This window comes from Taeniopygia guttata, chromosome 1 (assembly GCF_048771995.1).
Source record: "Taeniopygia guttata chromosome 1, bTaeGut7.mat, whole genome shotgun sequence".
Taxonomy (NCBI): Eukaryota; Metazoa; Chordata; class Aves; order Passeriformes; family Estrildidae; genus Taeniopygia; species Taeniopygia guttata.
In genome coordinates, this window is record NC_133024.1 from 113,681,841 (window position 1) to 113,700,058 (window position 18,218).

The following is an 18,218-nucleotide window of genomic DNA, read 5'->3' on the forward strand; positions in this document are numbered from 1 at the left end:
CACAGCCCGGTGATACGTGGTAGAATGCAGGACAAATAAACCAGAATGGGCAGGGATTAGAGAGTTTAGATCCAAAAAAATGCACTAAATGGCCCTTGATAACTCCTGGGAACTGTTTATTGATTCTTCCTCCGCACAGCACATTCCCATTAAATGATTTCATTTCCTTATTTCTCCTAATCACATCACTTGCTTTAGAAGTCTTTTGCTCCCTGAGACCTGGGGCTACACAGATAACTTCAATTTCTCATGTGGCTCTGCTTTTTATGACATGTGAAAAGTTGATCCAGTAAAAAGTAACTCCTTGGAGCCAGCAGGTCTGGAGCTTTCATCACCGGGAATCGCAGCTCCAAGGAAGGACTGGAGGGGTAATTCCTGTGCTAGGCTCAGTCAGAGCTACAAACACCTTTTTCCATCTCTGGATGGGCACTGACAAACTCCTTGGAAGATGTGACTGCCTTTGGAAAGTGTATTTACACCATGGAAATAGGAGTGAGAGATGAGGAATAATAAGATTAATGAGGCAGTGATGCCGTAATGGCCGAATCATTGAGTCCCTGTAAGAGCTGACACTGCAAATTTTTCCTTTGCCATAGGAAAATTTGCTGGGGAAAAGGCACTGGAAACAAAACCTTCATTTTGTGGACAAAAAGGGAATGCTGCTGGGTGTTTTCCTCTGAAAATAAAGGAAGAAAGGGAAGGCATTAAGGGGTATTCAAAGGAAAAGAACCTGCATCTCCCAGAACTTCCCAAATTTAACCCCCCATCCTTGTATAGATTTTTGCAAACCAGGAGTGTGAATAATTTTCTTCTGTGTGACACGGAGCCCTCTGGAAAACCTTTGCTTCCACCAGGTTTTGTGGTTTTTGTAGCAGGAGCGATTTGCTTGTTGTTTAAGAAGATTTTGGTTTTCTATTGCAACCCTTGGTCCTGCACGTAGGGGTGAGTTCCTGTGGTGAACATGTCTGCTCTGAGTGTTATTTAAGGTTAGTAATAAAACCAGATCAGCCCAGACAGGTCTAGAGTGGAATTTGTGGGATTTATGGGATTCTTGCTGCCAGAGGGAGAGGACTGGGTGAGATGCAGGTGCCTGGCACTGCTCCGTGTTGGGCTGAGGGATGTTGTCCTTCCTTTGCTGTCAAAATTCACATTGCCAAAAGCCACCTCATTGTGGAGAGCCAGAATTAACATCCAGACACTGAATAATTCTCTTTTGGGGGCTTTTAAATATTGTGTGGCTCTGCTAAGGCCCCTCACAAGGGGTGAATTTGCACCTAAAAATTCCATTTAATGGAAGAGCTCACCCGCAGCAAACCAGGCAGTGGTGGGTACAGAACCCAGTTCTCACCTTGCCATGCCAATCACACTGAGAACAACCTGTGATTGTTCCAGATGAACTCATTTTCTCCCTCTTACAGTATTGCTTTATAATTCCATACAGACAGAAAGGATCCATTTCCCACTCCTGCTCAGGGAACATGCACACAGCAGCCATTACCTGTAATTTGTCATCTGTTTAAACCCCACGTGCATCAATAGGAAAATAAAATTCAGTTTTCTTTCAGTTTGAAATATCTCTGAAGATATTCCCCCATCCAGGACAGCCTTTAAGCAAGAGCTTCACCTCAGGCCTGTGAGTGGTTCTGGGGATGTCAAGTGTTTTCCTGGACAGGGCTGTGATCCATAGCAGATGTGCACCTGCACTGCAGAATGAAAACTCAGCAAATGCACAAAATTAAGGCACCAGGGTACCAGAAAAAAAACCTGGATTATTTTTGAGGTCCTGCAATTTTGCTCCTGTCTGCAAGGTTGGAAAAAAAAAACCCACCCTCCAACAAAACGAGGGAAATTAGCTACAGCAAGGCCACGTTTCAAAAGCACAGAGCTCTCTGAGTCCCTTGAGGGAAATTTTACACAATCCTACTTTCAAAATAATGTTCAGGTTGCAAAATTGAGCAATCATAAAAGTCAGGAAATTTAAAAAGTTAGTACGTGTCTTTCAATGTTAGCTCAGCAACAGCAAATATATGTAGTGAGAGGAGTTTGTACTTGCAATTTCTGTGTGAAATTTGAACTTTAAAAGTCTTCTTGTTGACCATTAATATGCAGCATAAACTATATTGGTTATTTATTGTCTCGAAGAGGCATCTTAATCATGAGAATTTCCTGGCTGTGGAATTCAGAGGGGGCTTGGTTCTGAAATAAAATGGCACTGCTGCATAGCTGAGTTAATTTTGAGGTTTTTTGTCATCACCGTGAAAAAAGGGAATTTCACCTGTGTTATAATCACCTCAGAATAACTTTGTGATGCTTATAAAAAGCTGTGATTTATATAGTTAGGGAACTGAACTAATCTTTTGGGTTGTTTTTTGGTTTTTTTTTTCAAAGAACTGTGGTGAAGAGACCGCAGTTCTTCCCCTTTGCTGGCAGGAGAACGAAACCTCCCCATACAAACGCGCTCTACCTGAATTAATAGCGAGCTGTGCCACAAAATGTTTCAAATACAGGATGATATTTCCAGGCCAGATGGAGCAGCTCTGTGTGGTGGTTTAACTTCCCATGAAAGCCTAAATGCAGTGTGATGGCAGTGTTTAGATAAGGCAGATGGAGAGCCCAGCTCGGGCTGGGTACTGCAGCAATGCTGAGCCTTATAAATGAGCTGTACTGAGCTCTGGGATTTTCCTGGCTGGGCCTTTCAAACCCCAGGCCAGATTAAATCATCACAGCTGGGGAGAAAATATCAAGAGCTGAATAACTACTTTATGAGAGCTGTAAGAGTGTGAAGGTTTTAAGAAGCTAAATAATTATGGCACTCTCAGAGAGCCACAGGAAAGATGAATGAGTTTGTGGCCGACAGCGCTGGTTCTGCTGATGTCATTCTGAAAAACAAATGAAAATATCAAAAATGTGGCGAGAGTTTCACACATGGCCAAAGGCAGAGCTAAGGGAGCAAATACAGGTAAAAGTGTGGCGGTGAGGAGTCCAACAACAGCTCAGCTCCAAGGAAAAATGGCATTTTGGTGCTTCCAGGGATTTTTATTTGAGGTTCAGTGCCCCAGGTTGGGTGCAGGAAGCCACGAGCATCCTGAGCTCTGTGTCAGTCAGCTTTGGGCTGGTTTGGTCATGGAACTCTGTCAGCCTGGGAATAAAATGTCTCCCGTGAAGGTGTACAAGTGGCAGGACCTAAAATTTCGTGTAAAATCAAAAATTCCAGAATGGTTTGGGTTGGAAGGGGCCTTAAAGATCATCTCACTTCAACCCCCTGCTGATGCCTTGTGCAGGCTGAGCTGGAGCAGAACTGGGCAGAGCTACAGAATAAAGCAGGGATTTATTAAAGGATCTCCTCCGTGGATCCACCTTGGGCAGCACCAGAGCCCAGCCAGGGCTGCACCCAAATGACCCAAAATGGCCCCAAAATGCACGAGCGCTCCCGGGGGCTCTCCCTGGGATCAGTTCTGCTCCATTGGCACCTTGGAGTTCATTGTCCCATTCCAGCTTTAGCCCAGGCAGTCCCACCCTGCTTGTTTTTCTCTCTCCAGCCCACGCTGTTTGTGCTCCTGGGCTGAGATTTGGATCATTTGTCCTTGGTGCCCAGCTGGAGCAGGAATTGTTTTGTCTCCCTGCTCTGTGCACAGAGCTCACCATCCCATAATGTGAAACCCAGACCCACACACTAAAGCAGCACAGAATTTGAGAAAAAGAAAAGCCACAGGCAGAGATGCCACTCATTAGACCAAATTGCTTCAAGCCCTGTCCAGCCTGGCCTTGGACACCTCCAGGGATCCAGGGGTACCCATGAGTGTCACCAAAGTTAAGGCAAACACCTAAAGGAGAAGATCTCTGGGTCATGTTTGATCCCATCCCTTCCATCAGACGGGTTCTGGGGGAGCTGCTCTGCTCACACCAACACCAGCCAGTCCAGAATTCTTCTCAGAGGTGGCAGAGGACAATGGGGATGTTTGGCCAGTCTGAGGCTGCCAAGCCTCTTCTGAGAATTTGTTTAGAGCAGCCATGCCAGCTGAGCTCCTGGGTTTGCCAAACCTGGGTGCCAGAGGTGCCACCAATTCCATCTATTCAGGAGTGGTGCAGTTTGTGAAGCTCACACAGCCGTGTGTAAATCCAGCAGCAATTTCCCCATGGAAAGGGGGCTCAGGCCCTGGCAGGGGCTGCCCAGGGAGCTTTGGAGTGCCCATCCCTGCAGGTGTCCCCTGGAGGTGGCACTGAGTGCTCTGGGCTGGGGACAAGGTGGGCACTGGGAACCGCTTGGACTCCATAATCCTATTTTTTTTTCCCAACCTTAATGATTCTGGGACATTGGCAACCAGACTCAGCCTTTGTGGGGCAATCTTATGGCATCTGGGATAAAAACCAACAGAAAAAAAACAGACACAATGTCCATGTTTAGCCTTCATGACCTTCAAGGCTCAGCTAAGCACCGAATGACTGCGAAATGATGTGACAATTTATGAAACTTCTGAATTCCCTCACCCTGCCAGTTCATGCCAGCTTTATTTTTATGAGCACAAGGGCTGAAAAGCCAATTTTTCCATCCTGAATCTCGTTCTGCCCGATGCCTGTGCTGCACAGGAACAGCCATGTCTGGGATAAATCCTTGGGCTGGATCCATGGGCTCCATCCCAGCTGCCTCAGCCCTGGGAGCCACGGCTCCAGAGGGAACTCCAAACAAACAGCAGAATCTGATGTCACTAATCTGGGTCTTTACCCAGGATTAAATAACAGATGCATGTTTTACTGCTGTCTCTTTCATTGATTCTCATTTTACTGCTTTTTTCTGCCTGTATCAGTCTTATCCTTTTGTTCCTGCTCTTTCTCCAGACCTCTGAGCTGTTCCTCTCGTGCAGACCGTGGATGCTGTGCCCCTTCCCTGGGCTGCAGGTGGCTCTGCCAAGGAATTCTGCCCCAGTAATTTTAGTATTTCTCTGTGTGTTCTTCCCAGCTCCAGTTTTACCTTCAGCACCCTCAAATTCTGCGCCAATTCCCTTAGAAATGCCAGAAATCCCTTTCAGCCTCCACACTGGCAATGCAAAGTGATGTGATGTCCTTCTTACCATCTGCTGGACCTCAGCTAAGCCAATCCCTTAAGTATGGACTCATTTTACTTTTTAAATTAATTTTATTTGATTAATCTCTCACAGCTTGATTAATTAATGTTGAAGGATCAGAGCTTTGGGGCGTGCTCAGGTTCACCAAACAGGTGAGTGAGGTTCTACACCCTGGCGTTGTAAATTCTGCTGTTTCAACTTCCCAGGCCCTCTCACAAATATTTTCAGGGAAAATAAAAAGAAAAAAACCCAAAAAACCAAACAATTGTCTGGTAAGAAGAGCTCCCTGCTTGGATGTGGGCGAGGGTGGGCAGATCTGAGGGGAAGCAAGGCCTGCCTGGCTCACAGCAAAATTCTTCTCTTCATTCCCAGCCCTCTTTGCTTTTTGAAAGAGGAGATTAGGAAATGAAGAGACTTTTGAAAGGCACATTGTAACCCAGCCTGATCCTACACCTACTCCCACCCCCTCTCCACGGATCAGGGCAGTGCAGCTGCTGCTCTCTCTGCCAGATGTGCAGCAGGAGCCCCAACCCCTCCTCACATCCCTCCAGCACCTTCCCCGGGTGGAAACATCCATGGATTTAGAACTGGACTAGCACCACATCATTATTTTCCCAAATTTCCTCCTGGAAAAGGAAGATTTTGGGGGTTTTCTTGGCTGTGGGTGCTGCCCTTCATTTCATGGTTTATTCCTGCTTGGGACCAGTCCCACATCATCTCTGCTGGAATTTAAAATTCTCTCTCTTTGAAATGCTCCTCAAAAGATACCAAATGTTTTGTTTCCATCATGAAACAATGCAGCTTTTTGTGGTGTGTTATTTGGGGTTTTTCTTTAGAAGAGGAAACTGGAAGTTTCATCTTCACCCTGAATTTTTGTAAAAGTCACTAGAACTGGAAAAACTGGAAAGGCAACAAAGAAAACAGGATCAGGTCCACATTATGGTTCCATTTAATTTTACTTCCCGAATTTTAGAGTTTTGTCCCCTCAGTCCCACAGATGACCAGTGGCTGAGGAAAGTACATTTAGGGAGAGTTTTATGTCACATAAAGGTACATTTAGGGAGAGTTTTATGTCACATAAAGGTACATTTAGGGAGAGTTTTATGTCACATATGGCATTCATTGCCTGCCCCCTCAAGGGCTGCCACCTGCTTTTTGGGGTGGCTGGGTGGATCATTTGTCACATCTTGAACTCAGTCTCTCAGTCCTCCCATGAAATCTTTGGTGTGGAAAAAAAAAAGAGTGAAAGAGCAAAATGATCTGACTGTGGTTATAAAATGATTGATGTGGTCAGAGGAAGGGATATTCACATTTAGCTTTTTGGTTGGCATGTGAACAAAAGTTCTTGCAGCTTATATTTTTGCTGAAGGAAGCCAAGGTTATTAGTTTTGAATGATAATAAACATCACCATGGGATGACAGAGAGGAGGATATTATAACTTATTATATCTACATTTATGAAGTATATTCTGCATGCAATGGGACTATTTAGTTCTGCCCTTTATTTATAATATTAAAATACACACCAAAACCCCTCATTTTTTTCAGAAAGTGATTGGACTTGGTTTACAGGAATGAAATAATAATAACAATAATAAAACAATTAATTGGTTTACTGAATCCTGGAGGGGTTTGTTTGACTGTGAGACTCTGCTGGAGGAGTCAACACCCCCCAGAAAATGGCTTTTTTCTTGTACTTGACTCTGTGGCTTTGGAAGAGTTATCAGTACCTGACCGGATAATCTTAATTTGGATCTGTCTGCAAACATACAAACACAATGGAATCCTGTGAATGAACATGATAAATCAACATTTATTTCCTTTAGAGCCCATCCCTCATCTGGTCTGGAGTACTGGGTGGTAATCAGGGAAAGGAATCGTTCCCAAGGCTCCTGGGAGGTTTGGGCAGATCAGAGATGCCAGATTCCATTTCCAGGGGGTACCAAACAGGACAAAAAATTCAGTGGCTGATGAGAGAAGGTGATGAAATGCTCAGTGCTATTAAAACCAGGTGATTTGTTCTGTGGAAAATGGATTTATAGAAAATTCTTAAAGTTCAATAGAAGGCTCACCCAGTGTGTAAACTTTGAGATAAGAAATGCTGACTTAGAAATGCCATGGAATAGAGCATTGTTGAGAGAGAAATGGAACTAGAAATAAGTTTTAAAGGATGGCTTTGTAAATGAGATTAGATATTTTAGAGAAGCAGGACTATGAAAGATGCATTGCAGTGGGACCCATGAGGGGTAATTTTAGATAATTGGCTTTAAGGCATTTACAGCATGGTGTGGCTAAAGCTGATAGGCCAAGAAACACTTACAGTGCATTGTAATTAGGAAATAGTTGGCTTCTGATTGCAATTCTGTATTGTCTCACCCTTCTCATAAGACTAAAAACAAAATAAAAGTTGTTAAAAAGCTTCTCAGTTGCCCCATCTCTAAGTCAAAAAAAGACATAATCCAACAGGTTCCACTGACCAAACACTGGGTGATACTTTTTGATAATTTTGACTTTTTTTTCCTCCATGAAAATAACTCCAGCTGAGTGTAAATTCATGGGTGCTCAAATCCCTGATGCTTTACAGTGAGACCACAGAGCCATTGCTCTAAACGTCACGTAGCATTTTTTTATAAGAGCATTGCTCTGAACCTCATGTAGCATTTCTTTATAAGATGATGCACAGGGAAAAGACAAGAGTTTATATCAATATTTAAACAAAGCTTTACCCAAAAAAAATAGACGTGAGGCGCAAAATAGAATTTTTTTGTGTGGCGGGACCGTTTTCCTTCCCAAATAAGAGAGGCCAAAGCAAGTTCAGAAAGTCTGGAAACAAGCATATCCACTTGTGGAACATGATCTGTGCAGCCAGGGCCAGGCTCTGCGTAGGCTGGGCTTTTATCAGCCCCCCAGATTAGAGGGGAAGGGGGGCACCAACATCTGCACAAAGCCTTGTGGGGCTGCAGTGACACAGAACTGCGGGGGACTCATGCCCTGGAGGATTCCTGTCGGCTGGCAAATAATTGCAGAGAGCCCCAAGAGGGGATCAGTCAGGGTATTTGTTACCCTGGGTGCCAGGGGGTGATGGAGCTGGGGGAGCCCCGGGGTCAGGAGCTCTGCTCTGGGCTCCCATAAATCATCCACACACCTCAGCGGAGGGAAAGGAGGGGCACAGGTTCCAGCAGCTTGGGAGCAGAGGTTGGAGCTCTGTGCCCACATTCTGTGGGTGCAGTTTGCTGGCAGCCCACTGTGTCTGAGTTATTGTCATTCACAGCCCTCCATTCATATTGCAATTATTAGCTATTATATAGATATATATTATATATTATTGTATCTGAATTTTTGTAATACACAGCCCTCCATTTATTCTATTCTATTCTATTCTATTCTATTCTATTCTATTCTATTCTATTCTATTCTATTCTATTCTATTCTATTCTATTCTATTCTATTCTATTCTATTCTATTCTATTCTTGTGACTGAGTCATTGTAATTCACAGCTGTCCATTCATATTGTAATTATTATATATATAATAATTATATATTGCAATATGTATATTATATATATTATTGTGTCTGAGTCATTGTCATTCAAAGCCCTCCATTCATATTGTAATTATTATCTATTATATATAATATATATTATTGTATCTGAGTCACTGTAATTCACAGCCCTCCATTCATATTGCAATTATTATCTATTATATATATATAATATATTATTGTATCTGAATTTTTGTAATTCACAACCGTCCATTCATATTGTAATTATTATATACATAATAATTATACATTGCAATATGTATATTATATCTATATTATTGTATCTGAATTATTGTAATTCATAGCCATCTGTCAATATTGCAATTATTACGTAATATATATATTACATTATATAGATGATTGTATCTGAGTTATTGTAATTCATAGCCATTCTATCCATATTGCAGTTATGATATATTATATATATAATAATATAGTGAAATTATATATATATATATTATATAATTGTATCTGAGTTATTGTAATTCATAGCCTCTATTGTAATTCAGAGACCTCTGTGCTTGCCCAGCTCCACCAGCGTTTCCCTCCAAATTATTCTGGGTGATTTTGCCCACTCAGTTTTTAACTGGCACAAGCCTTGGAGTGTCCGACATTTCCCGTGGCAGATTTCTGCTCACTCTGCTCCACTGCACAGAAATACACCCCGAGAGCCAAACCAAACCAAATGAAACGAAACCAAACCAAACCAAACCAAACCAAACCCAACCCAACCCAACCCAACCAAACCAAACCAAACCAAACCAAACCAAACCAAACCAAACCTAACCCAACCAAACCAAACCCAACCAAACCAAACCAAACCAAACCAAACCAAACCAAACCAAACCAAACCAAACCAAACCAAACCAAACCAAACCCTCCTGCTCCTTCTCCCAGCTGCGTTTCCTTGCACCAACCCCAAAAAATGGCCTGGTTCATGTTCATGCTCTGCCAGTATCTGTTGGGAGCAACCCTGCCTTGTTTATTATCCATTCCTCACCTGGGCTCACTCCTGCTCCCCGCTCTCGTGTTATTTATGTCATTTAATAGTGCTTAAAATGGTTTCCAGCCCAATTTAATTCACCTTTGTTGCGAGGTTTTGTGAGTTTTGGGCTTTGCCTTTGCCCCTTCAGGCTCGTCTCAAAAGGGGATTGTGATCCCCAAACTGGCTCGTTGCAAAATCTTGCTCAGTGCTATCCCGTGGTGCTTCCAGAAACTTCTTCCCAGCATTCCAACCATTGCTTTGCTAATGACCAAAAGGAAATTGGATGTGTTGCCAGTGGCATAACCTGCTGGGGGCCTGCATGCTCAGCTCTCCTCTCATTCCCAAACTGCTGGTGGCTTTCCAGGCAGCTCAGCCCCTCTCCTGACCCTCCTTCCCCAGGCTCAGCCCCGGGGGTGTCGCTGTCCCACATGGAGGGGCCAGAGCTCTCCCATGGAAAGATCTAAGGGAGAAAAAATGCGCCAGCACAAACCCTGAAACAGGATCTGGGCTGCCACGCTGCACACGAGGAGGGGGAAGGGGAAGGGCTGAAACATGGATGAAAAATTAAACTCTGTAATTTTAATAAAGATTTGTAGGGAACGGTGTGTTTATTGACAGTGCTGTGGACGCATGTCGGGACTTATTGCCTTTTGATGGATATGTGTACCTTTGAAAACTTTCTGTCTTTTTTATTACCCTTACTGATTTTTATATGTATAGAATTTTACAATAGGTTAATGTATATTTATTTTGCTGATTTTACATTACACTTATAGCTAGTTACACTTGTACTTAGTTTTTGTTAGAAAGTACAGAAAGAACTCTTGGGTTACTCTGCCTTGTCTGTTTTAAGGTCTGAGGAGTCTGTCTTATCTCATATTTTTTAGTGTGGAAATCTGCAGTCTTTCTCTGTTTTGTTAGGCCTGCAGTTACCAGACTAAACAGCATATTTAGCAAGCTTAAAGTGGCACATTTTACCAAAATCTAAATGGATTTCTACCTTGTTAAATTTTCACTTTGTCTCAGGGCAAGGCCATGTGCTGGATCCAGGCTGAGCTGCAGGAGTCAGTGGATGTCTCCCCATCATCTCCGCGCTCAGGGACTCAGGACACCCTTCCCCTCTCACTTCTGCCCCCATCTCGGCCCCATAAACTTTCATCCCACAGCTGCCTGGGCATTCACAGCCCTCTCACATCTTTTATTTTATTTCTCTGCCTTTTTTTTGGTTCCCATGGTTCTCCCAGGCTGAATTGCAGGCAATGTCTGAGCAGCTCATTCTAAACGCAGAATCCCTGAGGCTGGAAAAGCTCTCCCAGCCCAAGGAGTCCCAGCTGGGCCCCATGCCCACCTTGTCCCCAGCCCAGAGCACTCAGTGCCACCTCCAGGGGACACCTGCAGGGATGGGCACTCCAAACCTCCCTGGGCAGCTATTTCCAAGGCCTGAGCACCCTTTCCATGGAGAAATTTTTTCCTGACATCCAACCTGAGCCTCCACTGGCACAGCTTGAGGCCTTTCCTTCTCATCCTGTCCCTGTTAGAAAAGGGTGACTCCCAAGTGAGAAAGCAAAATTGGCTCACTTTCTAAAGAAAAATCAACAAACACAACCCACACGGGAAAAGAAAAGCTGATTTTTGATTTAATATTTGTCTGGCTCAGCCTACAAGGAACATCCAAGGCACCACTCACCTGATCCCACTGAATGTTCCTCAGCTGAGCTGTAAAGTGAGACATTTCCACCTGGCTGCTGATGTTCCTGGAGATAAACGTGTTGAGTTCCTGCTGCTTTCCCCACTTGGCACGAGGAGGGGAAGGCTGTGCCCAGCAGTGAAAGCGTTACTGAGCACCAGGGGCAGCTGGAACTGCTGAGGGAGGCACATGGAAAACATGACGCCGAGCAAGCGGGGCTAATTAACACTGGCTGCTTAAATTAGAAAGCTTTTAATGGCTAATGTTTAAAAATAACACCTTAATGACATCTAAAAATAGCTGCTGCTGAGCCCCAGAGTGGTTTGACCTCCATTAGATCGGGGGGTCCATTTCCCAAGACTGGTGGTGTAGATCACATTTTCCTTTGAGGTGCTGTTCTCCCCGGGATCAGCTGCAAAGCCTCGTGCCTGACCTCGGGAGCCTCTTTGCAAATGCACCCGAGTGAGCTGGGTCACTCCTCGGGATGGTGGGCAAGGTGTGGATGTCCTGGCTGGGTGAGGAATTGGAGAGGATAATCTTGGGTGGTGCTCATCATGAGGGAGTGAAACAAGGAAACTCAAGGGTGACCTTGTCACTCCCCACAGCTCCTGAAAGGTGCCTGTGCCCAGCTGGGGCTGGGCTCTTTCTCCAGGCAGCACTGACACAACCAGAGCTCACAGCCTCGAGCTGCACCAAGGGAAATACAGGTTGGATAGCAGGGAAAAGTTTTTACAGAAATGGTGATAAAGTTCTGGAGTGGCTGCCTGGGAGGTGGTGGAGTCACCATCCCTGGTGTGTTTAACAGAGCCTGGATTTGGCACTGGGTACCAGGGCTGAGTTGAGGTGCTGGGGCTGGGTTGGACTCGATGGTCTTGAAGGTCTCTTCCAACCTGGTCACTCTGTGATTCTGTGGATTCTGTGAGTGGGAAATTCCCAGGCCAGGCAAAAGCAGGGATGAGGAAGGTGGTGTTGAGATTAAGGACACAGGAGATCCAAGCTCCGTTTCCAGCTCTGTTGCTGATGTCTTGTGAGATGTCTTGAGGTCTCTCATGGTCCTGCTGTGACCCAAAACCATGCCCATCTCCTTGATCCTGGATATTCCCAAGATAATTTTCCTGAGATGTGTCACAGGCTTAGATCCAGATGCACCTCACAGAAAACAAATAATAATATAAAAAGGTAAAGGACTGCTTAACTTTCCTTAATATGGGAATCAAACCCAAATAACCTGCAAGGCAAACACACATGAGGACTTCCCGTGGCTGGGACAGAAATAAAATATCTCCAGTAGTGCTGGAGGTAATAATTTGTTCCTTTGTGCTGTGCTTGTCCCTAACTCCTGGCCTGTCATATCTGTGATATCTGGGAGGCATCTGCAGCCTGACTTCCCCTGGAATGATGATTGCTGATATAAAACCTTCTGTGATTTTCTTGGAATCTGCAAATGAGGTAAATTCCTTCAGCAGCCACATAAACTCAGGTGTTTTCATTTATGTGTGACATGAAGAGCACCTGAAAGACCAGGAATTTGCAACAGGAGGAAAAACTTTCCGAAAACCAGGTGCACTAAAGAAAAGCTGCTCTTTGGTTTGCTCTTCCCTCCCAGGCAGCAAATCCAACATCCCGTTCCTGCCCATCCCATGGCACATTCCAAATAAGAGGAATGTGTAGAAGCAGAGTCCTCAGCCTGTGGTGTTGTCCTGCCCAGGCCACAAAATCCTTGTGCTTTTCCATTTTCCCCTTTCTTTTCACAACATCCAAGGGGTTGTTTTGGGGAGAGACAAACCATGCTGCAAGATGGAGAGAGACAATTTCCAATGGATAGAGAGACAGGACCCAGGGAATGGCTCCCACTGCCAGAGTGTAGGGCTGGATGGGGGATTGGGAATTGGGAATTGTTCCCTGGCAGGGTGGGCAGGGGCTGGGATGGAATTCCCAGATTCCCCTGGATCCCTGGCAGTGCCCAAGGCCAGGTTGGACACTGGGGCTGGAGCAGCCTGGCACAGTGGAAGGTGTCCCTGCCATGGAACTGGCTGATCTTTAATGCCCCTTCCAACCCAAACCATTCCATCATTCCATGATTTTGCTGTCAGGCAGCGATCACCGAATGCCACAACAACAGAGACCAAGCCTGGCACTGATGTCACCCCAAGCACTCCAGACTTGTTAGAGCCAAGTCTGAGCTAATGGCAACGTGGAGCAGCTTTCACTTTGCTCCCTCTGCATCCTTCTGCTGTCCTGATGGCATTGATGAGTTGATCCAGGAGGTTTTCCTCCCTTTTCCTGCTCGGGCCAGCTCCAGCAAACACTTCCACTTTCTCCTCCAAGCAGGAGTTCAGCACGTGCATGGGGCTTGGCAGAGCTGGAGCCTAAACTTGTTCCTGTTTCTGAGTTCCAAGCTGGATCGTGACGCAAGGGTTATTTTATATATTAAAATATCGTGGTTTTGCCCACACACATCATGCATGATGGATAACAGAGCTGGCAAGGCAGCCACTGGAAAAGGCCACTTAGTCTGGGATTTATACAGAAGGAAGAGTTGCCATTCCTTGTTTCCAGCTTGGATTTAGACATGACCAAACTGTGAAGGTGTTGTCCCCCAGAAGCTCCAGGATGTTCGCCTGATTCCACATTTCACCCACAACCTGAAATCACAACCTGAAACTCCCCAATCCTAATGAAAATTATTCCCCTTTGAGTTACTTCATTGAAATGCAACCTCAAGAAATACTGGCCAGTCAGGAAAGCAACTTTAATCCAATATTTGTTATCCTCTTCCACAGGTTTTAAATCACTCTTTTTGCTTCCTACTTTGAGCATTATTGTTTTCCTAGTCCTGCTATGACCTTCTGGGAATGTTTTCATCGTGTAAAGCAACCTGCAGTTCCCTACTTTATAAATCTCCTCCATTCCAAGTGTTAACACTACCTAATTCTCTGCTTTAGAGAGGAAATCATGTTTGTTTTTTTTGAAGAGCCTGCTGGGAAGAGGAATATTTGCATTTCAAATATTTTTTTTTCCATTTCATAAATTGTCTTGAGTTCTCTTCCCAGCGGGCAGCACAAGGCTGTTTATATAAGAGAAGAGGGAAGCTTGCTTTCCCATTACTTCCACAAAAATATGATTAACAGCGATAACTATGCTAATTATTGCCCTGGCTGCACTTGAAATGCACCTCACTGGCTGGAGAGGCAATGCTTAAGGGTAATAATTAACTCCTTTTTCCCTCAATTACCTTTATTAGGAGAGCAGGAGGTGTCGGGGCGAAACGGCCGCATCTCTTCCAAGAAAAGCTGGCGTTATCCAAGGGAAGCCAAGCGGAGGCGCCTCGTTGAGAGAACCGCGCGGGACAAACATTCCCATGGCGAGCTGGGCCTTGGAGCTGCTGGGCTTCTCCCTCAGCCTGCTGGGCTTAATTGGGACGTTAATTACCACCATCCTGCCGCACTGGTGGCGCTCGGCCCACGTGGGCGCCAACATCATCACGGCCGCGGCCTACGTGAAGGGGCTGTGGATGGAGTGCGTGTGGCACAGCACCGGCGTCTACCAGTGCCAAGCGTACCGCTCGCAGCTGGCGCTGCCCGCCGAGCTCCGCGCCGCCCGGGCCATGATGGTCATCTCCTGCCTGCTGGCCGTGCTGGCGGCCGGCGTGGCCGTGGTGGGCATGAGGTGCACGCACTGCGCCGAGGGCAGCCCCGCCAAGGCCTCCATCGCCGGCTCCGGCGGCGTCGGCTTCGTGGCGGCCGGGCTGCTCTGCCTGGCGCCGGTGGCGTGGAGCACCAACGACGTCGTGGTGGATTTCTACAACCCCGCGCTGCCCGCTGGGATGAAGTATGAGATAGGGCAGGCTCTTTATCTGGGATTTGTCTCCTCGGCCTTGAGCATCCTGGGTGGGGCCTTGCTGTGCACGTCGTGCCTTGGGAGCGAGGCGCCTTTCCAGCCTCCATCCTCCAGGCCACCGAGTGCCTTCAAGGGCAACCACGCTCCGTCCCTGACATCTGCGGCCCACGGCGGCTACAGGCTGAGCGACTACGTGTGAGTTCTCCCAGGATCTGGCACCGCTGCCTCGGGAATTCTGTGCCTGGCACCAGACACCTCAAATGGATGTCGGAGTTTCCCGTTGTTTATTCCTTCCTTTTCTTCCCGGAGGAGGAAAGGATGTGGATGCAGAACTGCTGCCTGTAAAACCTGGGAAATAAAGGCAAAGGAGGCTGAGATATTCCCAAGGCAGCACATCCCTGTCTACCTCCCATCAGGGCTTTGCAGGCACATAATTCAAGGGGTATTCTGTTAAAAATAATGGTTTGGTTTGGAGTCGGTGCCCTGTGAAGCAGAGCTGGCCACATCGCTTTGATTCTTCCCAAAAAAAGACAGTTTTCCCTAAAATCTGGAATTTCTTAGGGATACACAGTGATTTCCAGCACTGGTTGCCTGCTAGGTTCCTCATTTCCATAATTCATGAACATTTCATCATGACAAGGTATTAATTTTGCTTTCACTTAACTTTTTTTTTCAGTTTGTTTTTTTATAGTCCCTTGAAATGTGAATTTCCATGGCACTGTGACAGATGTATTTGACAGCCTGTTACAGCCAATATTTGAAGTTATATGACAATGTTTTGACCTGATCAAAATAAAATTTCAGTGCATTTTTTGAAATGCGTCACGAGGGAAACAAACCCTCTCGGTGGCTCAGAACTGGGTTTTTTACAAATGTCAGGAATAGAATGGAACCAGACATTTGATATTAAATATACTTTAAAACTGAAAATTTAAAAACTCTCAGAATTTGTCACTTTTAGCTTTTGAGCAGATTTAGCATTCTGCAAAATCTGTGCATTATAGGGAGTGGAAAAAGAGTTTCTAGAATCCTATTTCATAAATCCCATGCAATGAAAGGTGCTCATTTCTTAGGATGACTGCTGGTAATTTGTGCCTGAAGGTGCTTTAGGGTTGGCAAGGATATTTCCATCCCCTCCAGCAATTTCTGGGGAACTTCCATTGGGGCACAAGGCACCCTCCATGGACTGTGACCACTGCTCGCCAGAAGTACCAAATCCAGGCATTTCCTTCTAAAATCCTCACAAAATTCCATCATTCCACAGTGCATTCAAACAATCAGAAATAAAACAATGAGCAAAGTAGCCCAGCCCTTTCCATTTCACATTACAGCAAAGTGTCAGGCACACATATTAGGATACAAAATTATGACAAAAAAGAGAATCAATGGATTTCTCTTAAACCAGAAATTTCTAGGTCTCCCACTTTCAACAGATGGACCAAGACACTGAAAAAAAAAATAATTCCAAGACCTGAGAGGCAACAATTCTTCATTTGGCAAAAAGAAAAATCTGTTTGCAATTTTATTGTCACCTTGTGTCACCTCCAGAGCTGGGAGATTTTCAATATTTCCCCTGGTTCCAATCTGAAACTTCCTTTTTGTGGTTGATCACCGCTGGCTTTGGCTTCGTGTTGATTTGGACAGAGGGTTTTCAGCACTGATTCATGTTAACATCACCACTGTTTTTAAAAATAAATGGGATTTCTAAGCAATTTGCTGAGACCAACAATAATAAAAGTGATCTGGGACCCGACTTTGGTTATTTGTGGTGATGGGACAAGGGGAATGGCTTTAAACTAAAGGATGGCAGGGATGGATGGGATATTGGGAATCAGGAATTGTTCCTGTGAGGGTGGGAAGGGGCTGAGATGGAATTCCCAGAGCAGCTGTGGCTGCCCCTGGATCCCTGGCAGTGCCCAAGGCCGGGTTGGACACTGGGGCTGGAGCAGCCTGATGTGCATAGATCCATACAATCACAGAATCCCAGAATTGTTTGGGTTGGAAGGACCTCACAGCCCACCCAGTGCCACCCCTGCCATGCAGGGACACCTCCCACTGTCCCAGGCTGCTCCAGCCCCAGTGTCCAACCTGACCTTGGGCACTGCCAGGGATCCAGGGCAGCCACAGCTTCACCTGTGCCAGGGCCTCACCACCCTCACAAGGATGGATTTTTTCCCCAACATCCCACCTAAACTTGGAATTTTTCAGTCTGAAGCCATTTCCTGTGCCCTGTCCCTCCATGCCCTGGAAATTGTCTCTCTCCAGGTTTCCTGGGGCTCCTCCAGGCCCTGCAAGGCCACCCTGAGCTCAGCCCAAAGCTTCTCCTGTGCAGGGGAACAATCCCAGCTGTGCCAGCCTTTCCTCCCAGCAGAGCTGCTCCATCCCTCTGCTCATCCTGGAGCCTCCTCTGGGCTCTCTGCAGCAGCTCCAGCTCCTCCTGGGCTGGACACCAGTGGAAGGTCCCCTCCAGCCCCAATTCTGTGATCAATGACTGTGCAAATATCTCAGAGACACCCTGAAGTGCAGGGAATGGACACAAACTGCACAAAGGCTTCTTAGAGAAGATGGAGACAAACTGTTGGTGGTCCATTATGAATTTCTGGGATGCTTTTTCCAGCCCAGTGTAGGTGGTCAAAACCTTGGGCTTTTCCTGTGTTTCCATTCTAAGAGATGCTGCCAAGTGATTGGATATCAGACTGAGGAGGGCTTTGGACAGCCATGAATGCTGGAGCACAGTTCCAAGGGAGGAAATGGGCTCTGGGTCATTAGGGGGTGGTTGCCATCTACTGATAAGTTCATTCACTTGCCAGGTTTTGGTGTGGTGGGAATACTCCTGTGTAGGGCTGTTCTTACTGCAGCAGTCCCCAGCCAGGCAGAGTATGTGACAGCATAGGAACAGTTTATAAAGTCCTGGCAAAAATACCTGGAAGTGCTTGGATGTAAAATAAGAGGGAAGTGGTTTCTTTCACAGAGCTGTGAACCAGTGGATCTTAGTCCATGTTAAACTGACAACAGTGTCTGCTTTTCCTTCCTCCTTTCCTTTCCTTTCCTTTCCTTTCCTTTCCTTTCCTTTCCTTTCCTTTCCTTTCCTTTCCTTTCCTT

General features: G+C 45.8%; 1 protein-coding gene across 1 annotated transcript in view; it reads left to right on the forward strand.

Moving 5' to 3' along the window:
* Positions 1 to 16,869, forward strand: part of CLDN14 (claudin 14) — a 29,833-nt gene extending 12,964 nt beyond the window's left edge. Inside the window, exon 3 of the mRNA XM_032750791.3 lies at positions 14,521 to 16,869. Coding sequence (XP_032606682.3) covers positions 14,638 to 15,315 — 678 coding nt within the window. The 5' untranslated portion in view covers positions 14,521 to 14,637 and the 3' untranslated portion in view covers positions 15,316 to 16,869. The remainder of the gene's footprint in view (positions 1 to 14,520) is intronic.
* The last annotated feature ends 1,349 nt before the right edge of the window (positions 16,870 to 18,218 follow it).